General features: G+C 41.0%; 1 protein-coding gene across 6 annotated transcripts in view; it reads left to right on the top strand.

Annotated features, from left to right (window-relative positions):
- The first annotated feature begins 540 nt into the window (after nucleotides 1–540).
- RGS22 (regulator of G protein signaling 22) overlaps nucleotides 541–12,016 on the top strand; it is a 166,696-nt gene continuing 155,220 nt past the window's right edge. For 4 of the 6 annotated variants that reach the window (XR_007728202.1, XM_050801193.1, XM_050801194.1 and 1 more), the window contains exons 1-2: nucleotides 677–754; nucleotides 1,249–1,277. Coding sequence is in view for 5 of the 6 variants with exons in the window: in XM_050801193.1 (XP_050657150.1) it covers nucleotides 730–754; nucleotides 1,249–1,277 (54 nt within the window). In the remaining variant the exon portion in view is untranslated. Of the gene's footprint in view, nucleotides 755–1,248; nucleotides 1,278–12,016 lie in introns of all 6 variants that reach the window. The other 2 variants (XM_050801191.1, XM_050801192.1) reach the window with 2 other exon arrangements.

Genomic DNA, 12,016 nt, shown 5'->3' on the forward strand with positions numbered 1-12,016 from the left:
TCTCTTCAAAATGCAGCAGTCCTAACTGGCACACACGTGTTGGGGAAGTTCGCGGTTCCTATAGGCCGCGAATTATTTAACTTTTTACACAAGCATTTCATACAACTGTGATGGAGATCAAGAGCTGTGTGTTGCGGGCCTCTTGAGGAATGATGAAAACTCGAGGCCCGAGTCTTCCCTGCTTCCTCCGCTTCCCAGGACCAGCCGCTCTGGCGGCCTCGCGCCCCGCGTGCCCGCGGCCTCTCCCTCCCGTGGAGCACCGCGTTTCTCTAGCCGGTGCTGTTTGGCTGTAGTGGAGGAAGAACGGGCCTGAGCCGCGGTTCCACAGTAACGAATTAGCGGCCAGTCGGGTCTCGAGGGCCACAGGCTTCTCCAGGGCGCCCCTCCCGGGTGACTGCGCCGCGGATCTGCACGCGCGTCCGTCCCCAGTCCTCCGTGGCGCTGGCCCCTGCACAGAAGGAAGAGGAAGGGAGGGCAGGAGGCGGCTGGGTCCTTCCCATCGCGGCTTGGTAACCCTGAAAGGCGCCTGACAGGGCGGCCTCGGCCTCCCAAGGCGGCCGCATTGTCTAAGCTCCATAGCAACCCAGGCGCGTTGCGGGCCACACGAGCCGGCGTAGCTCCGGCGCCCGCGCGCCGCCGCCGCGTCGCTCCGGCCCTGACCCGCGCTGGGCCCGCGCGCTGGGGCCCTGACGGCCCGCGCGGGCTCCAGGAGCGGGCAGAGGCGACGGCATGCCCGTGAAGAGGCTCACAGCGGGTAGGTGGCGGCCCCACAGGGACGGAGGACCAGCCTGCGGCGTCCGGGCCGCACCACGTGCCAGCCTCTGGACTTTACCTCCTGCCCTCCTAGAGGTACCCCCGCCCCCAGACATGAGAAAAAAGGGCTTCACTGCCCTCCTGTTGGATTTCATGACGAATTTCACGTCCTCGCCGGTTTACGCTGGCACCGCATTATCTCGCTTAATTCTACATATTGTACGTAGAATAATAGAGGGTTCCATCTATAAAGAAGGGTAACTGCTGGGTCACGGTGAATTAGTGACCAGGCAGGATTCCAGAGGCCTTTCCTTCCCACTTCCACCTTGAATTCCAACTTAAAATGCAAGCCATGTACAGAGAATGAAGAGAGGGCCAGAGATGTACTGAGCGTGCCCGTGTATAACATAGGGCTAGGTGCTGTCTCCCATGATTTCATTTACTCAAAGGAAATCAGTTTTGAGGGAGATAATGTAATATTTTGTCTTGTTTCAGAGCCACCAGCTATTACAGAAGAAGAATTTGTAAGTACGATTTCAAGGGGCTATTTTTTTTTTTTTTGGCCTTTAAAAATATAGCAAATATTAGATCATAGAAGAAAGCTGTGTGTTTTCTTTCCTCCTTTTTGCCAGAGTTTTGGTTTAGAAACAATTGTAATAACTGTGTACAAGATTTTTTTGAATTCTCTATCTGGCACATTTTTAAGAAGGGGCCAGTTAATTTGTATGGTGGATGTTGTTCATCGTTAAAGTTCTTTCACATAGATGGCCTCATTTAATTTCTCTAAACTCTTTAATGACTCCATGAGAGGAAAGTTTTATCTCCATGGCTCTATTGTGATGTGGCTGTGCAGTTCCTGGTTGGAGTAAACAAAAGTAAATGGCATTGATGGATAAAGAGTGGTCAATTTATCATTCCTTTACAAATGTACTAAATACTCTCAGCTCAGACTTATAGAGAGGTTAAATAATAAAAGTACTTTGCTAAATATATCCTATATATTGTCATTTAGGTGAGTGCTACATTTAGGGTGGGTTCCATTGTAATTCCCATTGTATACAGTGGTTATGGAACTTGCCTGAGGTTACACAGACAAACACGAGGTGTCAGAACCTAATTCCTACCAAGGTCTGAGTCTGATTCCAAGAGCTCTAAGCACTTCCATTATTTATTTATGTCTTCCAGCACTTATGTTGGCTAATTATCTTATTTGCTTTTGGCTTTCAATCAACAAACATGAGTGATTGTATAGTCATAATGTGGTCCTAGATGCTGAGGTTAAGTCTCAAGAAGTTCACAGTATAGCAGGGCCTAACAGAGAAGAAAGGGCTAAGGCTGTGTGTGCTGGTAGCTTTCACATTCACCTTTCCAGAGCTCTGGTCCATTGCTGGGAGAGACAGACACACACACACGCACACATACACACATACACACACACAGCCACTGAAGGTAGAGGTACACAGAGCAAGTCAGAAATTCCTCCCATCTTCTGGCCATGTTGGCAGAGCTCTGCTTTAAGAAAAAAAATACATTATACACACACACACATATATTTTGAGACAGGGTCTCCCTCTGTCACCCAGGCTGGAGTGTAGTGGCCCCATCACAGCTCCCTGCAGCCCTGACCTCCCTGGGCTCAGGTGATCTTCCTGGCTCAGCCATCTGAGTTGCTGCCACTATAGGCACATGCCAGCACACCTGGCTAATTTTTATATTTTTTGTAGAGACAGAGTTTCACCATGTTGCCCAGGCCAGTCTCAAATTCCTGGGCTCAAGCGATCCACCCACCTTGGCCTCCTGAAGTGCTAGGATTACAGACCCGAGCCACCATGCCAGGCCCAGCCACTCTGCTTTTAATGGGAAATTTCTTTAAGCTGCTCCAGGCCTTCCTGAACTACTCTTAGTTGCAGCAGGAGGTGAGCATTTCTGAAGCCAGCAAATTTTTTCCCATACTGCTGAAGAACACTCAACAACACGCCACTTACCGTTTGAGCAGTTCACCTAACCATTTTAGATGTTGGCCCCATCCTTGAACTCATGATAGCTTGAAGACTCTAGGCGTTCCCTTTCTCTTGGCTTAATTTCACTGTCTCCGAGTTCTCTTATCTTTCATTATTATTCCCCCTTTCTGGCTTCTCTTTTTCTTTTCTCATGAAAGTACTGACCTTCAGGATTCTGTTCTCTGGGCTTTCTCTGGGTGAGCTCCTCTTCTCCTCCTATAGCTTCAGTACCCCTGTTTCGTGGGACTTCCACATCTCCACAACTCCAGTCCAGACACCACTTTTAATGCCAGCTCTATATATCCAGTGGGTTATTGGGACTCTTCATCATCTGAATGTCTGTGTCAACAGTCTAAACTGAACCCTCCTCAGGCCCCCCGACCCCATGCTGTTTTTCCTCCACTTCTTATTTTGGTTTGTGGTACCACTGGCCAGTCACTCAAAGCCTTGCTTCCCTTTTCTTCATCCCCTGCCTGCAATCATTTACCAAGCTCTTTTCGTAGCCATATCTTTTTCTCCATCCACACAACTACTGTCTCATTTCAGGCCCCCACCCTGGGCCTGGACTTTGGTAGTAATCCTAACTGATGTCATTGCCTCCAATATTCCTTCTGCCAACTCCAATTTTTCTTTGTCTAAAGCGTAAAATTCAAGCTCCTGAGCATCACTTGTATTAGATTACTCCCTATTCCTTTGCTCTGTCTGCCTTTAGATTTTTCCCTTTCCTGTCACTCTTACCCTGGCTATCAGATTGCTATTAATTTTTTAAAACATTACCATGTTACTAGCTTGCTCAGAGCTTTTATTAATAGCTAGTATTTATTGAATGCTGACCACATACTAGCTACTAACAACCCTATTAGGTGCTAACCACATACTAGCTACTAACAACACTATTAGGTGGTTATTACTGCACACATTTCACAGAAGAGGAGGTCGAAGTTCACAGTGGTTAACTAAATGGGCCTGAGGCCGCATATCTCGTAACTGGTAAAGCCAAAATGTCAAATGCTTTGCTTTAAGCCTTCAAAACCTTTTCTATAACTTTTCAGCCTTCTTTAACCTTATCTCCCAATGCTTTGCTCTGTGATAAAGACAACATTCTTACTGTTTTTGGTTTCGTTTATAAACTACATCCACATGCCTCCTGCCCCAGCCAAACTATACCCCACTTTTCTCCTTGCCTTTGCTGTCAAATTTTGTCTCAGTTGCCCTTCCCCATCTATTTCACAATCTTGCACATTCTTCAAGGCCCAGCTAATCTCCTCCATTAAGCCTTTCCAACTAACATCATCCAGACTGCCTGTGAGCTCTGAGCAGCTTTTAGCTGAGAGCAGTTTATAACCAGATTCTCAAATTCACATGCTCAACCAAGTATTGTCTATAGATTAAATAATTAACATGTCTTGCACATGTATTTACCCGTTTTTCCAAAGTGTGAAAGTATTGTTCTCATTAATAAATTACATATTCTTAGGAAAAATGTGTCAGGGACCTGTAGTTCCCCAAACTCCATTCTCTCCTTTTCCATAGTAGATATTAGAACCATTGCTATCCCAGGTTAAGACTACGTTTTCTAGTTTCCCTTACAGCCAAATGTGTTTATGGAACCAAATTCTGGCCAATACGATGTAAGCAGAAGTGTTGTGTCCTACTTCTCTGGAGAGCTGATGTTTATAGAGATCAAATAACGGACCCTTAGGTCACACAGCTAGTAATTAGTTGAGCCACATTTAGAAGCTGGGCTATTCTAACTTTAATACTTACATAAGTGTAGAAGGAAAGAATGAACCCTTTTTCTTCTTTTCTGCCGGCTGGAATAAAGTTGTGATGCTGGAGCTAAAGCAGTCATCTTAGATCATGAGGTGGACCTGGCATCTTGAGGATGGCAGAGACATAAGATCAGAGGGGCCTGGGTCCCTGATATTTGGGAAGCCGCAATACCTTATGATTAATGCCTTATGATTACAACTGCTTATGATTGAGAAAAATATTTTATTATTTTATTTAAGTAGTTTTCTGTTTTTTGTTTTTTTGGTTTTGTGCTCCTGTGTTCATACCAACTTTTTTTTCATATTGTATTTTCTCAGTGGATCTAAAAGTACAATGCTGTTGTGGACACCCGCAAAATAATATTTGAAACTTAACATGGTGTCTTCATCCTCAAAGGATAGAATAACTCATTTAGAATAAAGTATTTGTTTGTCAGGGACACATACCTTGTATATATTTTTAATTTTTTACCTAGGTATAAGGTACACATTGAGAAAGTTTAAAGTGAGAGTGAATTACAAAATTTACACATTAAAATTTAGGGCTGGGCACAGTGGCTCATGCCTATAATCCCAGCACTTTGGGAGGTCAAGGTGGGGCGGATCACAAAGTCAGGAGATTGAGACCATCCTGGTTAGCACAGTGAATCCTTGTCTCTACTAAAAATACAAAAAAAAAAAAAAAAATTAGCCAGGAGTGCCTGTAGTCTCAGCTACTCGGGAGGCTGAGGCAGGAGAATTGCTTGAACCCAGAAGGCAGAGGTTTCAGTGAGCCAAGATCACACCACCACACTCCAGCCTGGGCAACAGAGCGAGACTCCATCTCAAAAAAATAAAATAAAATAAAAATAAAAATTTAGGAGTCACTCTCACTTTAAACTTACAGCTAAAGTAAGGTGTAAGGTACACATTCAGAAAGTTTAAAGTGAGAGTGACTCTTAAATTTTTTTATCATTAAAATAGAGTGCATTAATAGTAAAGATTTAAGTACCTGACTTTTATATTCAAAATAATATCTTTTTCTTGTACCTTAAAAGTAGTTTGTTTGCCACTATGCAAGTAAGTGTGCCAGGCTTCAAAAAAAGTCTTTATCAAGTCTTCCATCAAAAAATTGAATCCAGGAAAGAAAATTCTTTATGGAGTAAAAACATTGTAGTGTAATGATCTATTTTGTTGAAGGTTTTCTGATTTAGAAAACCCACAGTTTTATTAACTCTAAAAGCAGATTGAAAGCTGTTTAAAAAAGGAAAAGTTAAAAAAGAGAATACCTTGTAATCTTACCGTCAAATTAAGATAAACTTTAGCTTTAAGCAGTATTTACTTGTATTTTACTTGTTAAAAATGGTATTCATTTTTAGCTAATTTTTAGTCTGTTCGAATTGCTATTTTGTTATTTTTACAGGTTGAATGAAATTATAATAAACATAGGGTATTTCTCAAGCATGAGGACATTCTCATTATTTTAACATACAGTAACATAGTTGGCTCTCCATATCCATGGATTCCACATTTGTGGATTCAACCAAACTTGGATTGAAAATATTCAGAAAAAGGCCAGGTGCAGTGGCTCACACCTGTAACCCCAACACTTTGGGAGGCCGTTGTGGGTGGATCACCTGAGGTCAGGAGTTCGAGACCAGCCTGGCCAATGTGGTGAAACTGCGTCTCTACCAAAAATACAAAAATTAGCTGGATGTGATGGCATATGCCTGTAGTCCCAGCCACTTGGGAGGCTGAAGCAGGAGAATCGCTTGAACCTGGGAGGTGGAGGTTGCAGTGAGCCCAGATCACACCATTGCACTCCAGCCTTGGTGACAGAGTGAGACTCTGTCTCAAAAAAAGAAAAAATTTCAGAAAAAAATACAAACTTTATAGGATAACAACCATTTACATAACATTTACATTGTATTAGGTATTGTAAGAAATCTAGAGATGATTTAAAGTACATGGGAGGATGGGTGTAGGTTATATGCAAATACTATGCCATTTTATATGAGGGACTTGAGTATCCCCAGATTTCAATATCTGTGGGGGGTCCTGGAACCAATCTCCAGTGGATACCAAGGGACAACTGTATAGAAAAAAGGTCCATAATTCCAGTCCTCATAAACATGACTAATTACTTGGCAATTAATGACCACTTGGTGTTTTTTTTTTCAAATAAAATATGTTAAATTATACATAATTGAGTTAAATGAACAGTGAGAGCCTACTGGGGCTGACACACTAGGCAGCTTTATATGGAAACACTGGAAGGCAGGGCTAGACCTAAGTACCACCCCTACTTTCTCCTGTTCTTGTTTCTTTAAGAGGTTGCAGAGCTAGCGGCCAGAAGTGTTGTGAACAAGTCTTTAGGAAACTAAGACAGGTCCCAGAGGTCCTTTGTAAAGTGTTAGGCTATTTGGAATTCTTTCATCTCTATGGAATCCTTTACTCTGGGTAGGAATCAAATTCTCTGATGCTTTTTTGGAACTACAGAAACTGTTAGCAGTCCCATTGTTAAGTTAGTAAATAACTTTAAGCAACTTTTTCAAGGTATGGCCATATTAGACACTACTGGGTATAAACATTATTATTAATCCCCAAAGTAGCATACCTTCTGATCAGAGAGATGGCCTTTAATATGAAACAGTAAAAGGATAAGCAGTTAAGTGTTAAGTGTGAGGTTTGAATTGAAAGTACATCGGGATTTAGAGAAGTTTGCCACATCCTCTTTTTAACCGTATAGAATGGGAGAAAAAGTGACCAAGGGTGTGAGATACTCTCTGCTTTAAATGAATATATTGAGTTGTAAAGATCTTTTTTTTTTTTTTTTTTTTTTTTTTGAGACAGAGTCTTGCTCTGGCGCCCAGGCTGGAGGGCAGTGGCGCGATCTTTGCAGTGAGTTGTAAAGATCTTTGTACAAGGAGAAAACCTTAGGGTATTTGTGCCTAATGAATTGTCTTAAGCCTAGTAGGTATAATTCGAGATATGACTGGATAAAAGCGAGTCCAGGCCAGGCGCGGTGGCTCACACCTGTAATCCCAGCACTTTGGGAGGCTGAGGTGGGTGGATCATGAGGTCAGGAGATTCAGACTATCCTGGCCAACATGGTGAAACCCTGTCTCTACTAAAAATACAAAAATTAGCTGGGCGTGGTGGCACGTGCCTATAGTCCCAGCTACTCAGGAGGCTGAGGCAGGAGAATCTCTTGAACCTGGGAGGCGGAGGTTGCAGTGAGCCGAGATTGTGCCACTGCACTCCAGCCTGGTGACAGAGTAAGATTCCATCTCAATAAAATAAAATAAAATAAAATAAAAGTGGCGGGGGGAAGGGGTTGGGGCATCCAGAGCTTCCTTCACCTTCTCAAGTCTTTTGTGTACTTGTTGAGAGAGAGAGACAGAGAGAAGGAAAGGGAAGGGGAGAAGAGAAAAGAAGGGAGGTAAAGGGAGGGGAGGGGAGGGGAGGGGAGGGGAAGGGAGAGGAGGGGAGGGCAGGAGAGGACAGGACAGAAGCCCGATGGAAAAGTACTTCTGGATAGATACTGATGTAATCTGTGATGATAACCTTTGGAGGATAAAAGCAGAGTCCATACTTTTGCTCCTCATTGCATGAACCATTTTAATATCTTCCTCTTTCATAGACTTCATTTATAGAAAATATAATTTTGCAAACCAGTGGGGATCTGATACATGGGCTTTTGGTTTTCAAATGTCAAAAATGCCTTGATCTAGGCAAGCTATACTTTCAACAAGATGTGCTGTGGAGCTTGTCTCACCTTGTATTCTCTTTTTCTGACTCTTTTTCTCTTTTGACAGTATCTCTTCTTTTAATTAGTATTATTTGTTAGAGTTTTTTTTTTTTAAGTTATTAGTCTTTTCTCTTTAGGTTTTGTGTCCTCAGTGTAATCTTTCAATTATTCAGTAAAAAATGTTGTAAACGTTTACTATCTAAAGGCATTGAAAAAATTAAAAGAATAAATAGGAAGCAGCCCTTTTCCTCCAGAAGTTCACAATCCAGGATGAGACATGTAAACAATTACAGTATGAAGTGATAAAGGTTTTTATAGGGGAAATACAGATGACCACTACTCCAGACTTCTGGAGAAGAAAAAAGATGGGTACATGAATAAGAGGGAAAATTTTTCTGGGCAGAATAATCACCATGTGCCAAGGTGCGGAACTATAAAAAAAATTGCTATGACTACAGCGTGTAGTATGAGATAAGGCTGGACAGTGGGCAGGAACCAAATTGCATTCACCATAAGCCCTTTTTGTGGTAGAAAAGGATTGGAGACTGGGGGAACAAATGGATCCCTTGTATTAAATGAGGTGTGGCTAGGAAGACTGACCCATAGGGTGGTACGGATAAGAAAGAATAGGAAAGATGAGGTTTGGCATATGATGGATAGGATGGTGAACCAGAGGTCAGTCCCTTGGTAGATAGGATTCCAGAGTAGTAGTCAGAAGATGGTCAGATAACCAGGAATTTATTCTAGAGGAATGATGCTGATTTGAGAATCTGTTATTTAATACACAGAAGGCTAAGAAGCCTGTCCATAATGTGCAGAGAAACTTGATCTTATTTCCTTGTAATAAGGCCCCCCTCCAAACATTTACTAGGAAAAAATTTAAACATGTAAGGATTAAAAGAATTGTATAGTGAACACCGATATACCTACCACTAAGATTTCACAATTTTTGTTACATTTGTTTTTTCACATAGCTGGCCTATCTCATCATCCATCCATCAGTCCATCTTATTTTTTATGCATTTTAAAGTAAGTTACAGACATTGATAAACTTCACCTCTAAATACTTCATGAGTATCATGAACTATTAATAGTATTCAATATTAGTTTATGATTCTTTTGTTGATGCAAAATTTATACACTGAAATGCAAACATTTAAAGAATAATTTGGTGAATTTTGACAAATGTATACACCTGTGTAATCCAAACTCCAATGCATATGTAGAACATTTTCATGTCCTAGAAAATTCTTCAAGCTCCTTCTCAGTTGATTCTTGCCCCCATTCCCCAGAGACACCTACTATGCTGTCTTGCTTTCTGGCCTCTCTCCTTTGCTCATGCGTTTCTCTGTGTACTCAGCATTATTACCCCTCATATTTATATTTCTAAATACAGAATTTGAAGTTATTTGAAATGCATTTCAAATGCCATTTTTCCCACTTGAGTCTATTCTGATTCTTCTTACCAGATAACATCTTTCCTTCCTTTGGAAGAAACAGTTTATATTGTAATTCTCTTATGGCATGTATCATATTCTTTCTTGGACTGTGGGTTTTTTGTCTTCTTATTTCCTCTTCCTTGCTTATAATGTCTTTGTATATCTTGCATCTTTTAGAGTTGTAAAGAAATTGGACTGGGTGTGGTGGCTCATGCTTGTAATCCCAGCACTTTGGGAGGTCTAGGTGGGAGGATTGCTTGAGCCCAGGAGTTCAAGACCAGCATAGGCAATATAGTGAGACCCTGTCTCTACAAAAAAAAAAAAAAAGTTTTTTAAATTAGTTAAGCACCTAAGTGACAGAGCAAGACCCTGTCTCAAAAAAAAAAAAAAAAAAAAAAATTGTAGTTAATCTGATTTGAAGTTGCGGCAAAATAACTTTAAGCAAAAAATTTTACCTACCATAATTAGCAAGCACACATAAATTATTTTGTTAACCCTCTTTCAGTAAGACATTTGAGAAGTTTGGACTAAAAATGGAAAAGCTGACTTCATTTTCACAGATGGCACACCTGTAATACATAAAAAAAAAAAAAAAAAACGGGTTTCAAGAGTACATTCAATTCTGAAGAAGTGTTCCTACCTTCATTCAACAGAGAATCTGTGTTGCAAATTTTGCAGTCAGGTTTATGGAATGATGTAATGGAGGAAATGATTCTAACTCAGTTTTCTTCTTGATTATACCATTAACCATCACCAGTTTATTGATTATTTGGAAGATGTTAAACCTAAGCATAGAGACTTAGAGCATTTTAATATAGCCAAGTAATGGGATTGTGGAAACTCTGAGAGTAACTGAGTTACTTCTTCAGCTCAAGGCCTTAATTTTTTTTTTTTTTTTTTAAATTAAAGGGTTTGTGGTGTAAAGGGCTTATCAGATACTCATGGGTTTACAAGACTGCTTACTGATGTGACAAGATATTTTGAACACATTGAACTAGAAACTACAGTGGGAAAATAGGTTCTTTTATTTACTAAGAGAAGGACAAGCCTTTCCACTCAAGTGCCACATGTGCGTGAGCAGATCGTACTTGGAGGCAGCGCTTATTTCCCATTGTGTAACTACCCAATATCAACGCAACTGCTGAGGTTTGATATTGATAGAAATTAAGGCACAATTTTAGAAAAGAAATATTGATTTTGATGTATTTGATAATACCTGAGGTTTTCATAGTTTTCTGTAAGTGCAAACCAAAGGATATGACTGAATGCCTAGGAAATGTCAAGTCACCAAGGGGTTAGAGCAGTGCTACTGCTGCCACCTGAGAACTCTTACCAGTCCCTGGTGAGATGAGCTGAGCTCAGGAATCTAGAGTAAACTTTGAAAACCTTTATGGCAGTTTGACAGAGTATATTTATATCTGTTGAATTTAATAACAAAAAAATTGGGATTGCCGTATGTATCTTCTATTTCATTTTCTAATTATTCATTCAAAGTTATCTATCTGAAATAGGTTAAGGAAAAAAACAAAAAACAGGGTTGGGCATGGTGGCTCATGCTTGTAATCCCAGCACTTTAGGAGGCCGAGGCGGGCAGATCACTTGAGGCCAGGACTTCAAGACCAGCCTGGGCAACATGGTGAAACCTTGTCTCTACAAAAAATACAGAAATTAGCCGGGCATGGTGGTGGGCGCCTGTAGTCCCAGATAGGAGGCAGAGGCATGATAATCACTTGAACCCAGGAGGCGGAGGTTGCAGTGAGCTGAGATCACGCCTCTGCACTCCAGCCTGGGTGACAGGGCAAGACCTTGTCTTAAAACAAAAACAAAACGAGTATCTCCTCTCAGATAGTTCATTGAATTAGAATCTTTTAGAAGTGCAGGACATCTGGAAATGAATATATGAATCTGGAAATTAGAAATTTCAGGCAGTGTGGCAATTCTAGGCAATACTTAGGTCCACCTGGTGCTATGAAATACATATTCTGTATTATGACTAAAAATTAAAAATGAAATGTATACTTTAGAAAAACTAACAAGGGATTGTATTGCACTACTGTATGTTATTTAAGATATACACTGTTCACATCTGTGGATTTCTGATCATGTGATCCAGTACTGCCAAATTTGGCCACCCTTATTGTAGCACAATGCCTTCTACCCAGAATTCAGATGTTTTCTCATAAGAGTTAGCAAAAACTAGATAGTCCACTAAATACAGTTGGAATTATTAAAGTAACTTTGGAAGGTAAAGTCTGATAGGTTATTAAATGCCTTGTAGTTTCCCCCAAAAGGATATCTGCCTTGTTCTGCTTTGTTAGACTT

Source organism: Macaca thibetana, chromosome 8, assembly GCF_024542745.1.
Source record: "Macaca thibetana thibetana isolate TM-01 chromosome 8, ASM2454274v1, whole genome shotgun sequence".
Classification (NCBI taxonomy): Eukaryota; Metazoa; Chordata; class Mammalia; order Primates; family Cercopithecidae; genus Macaca; species Macaca thibetana.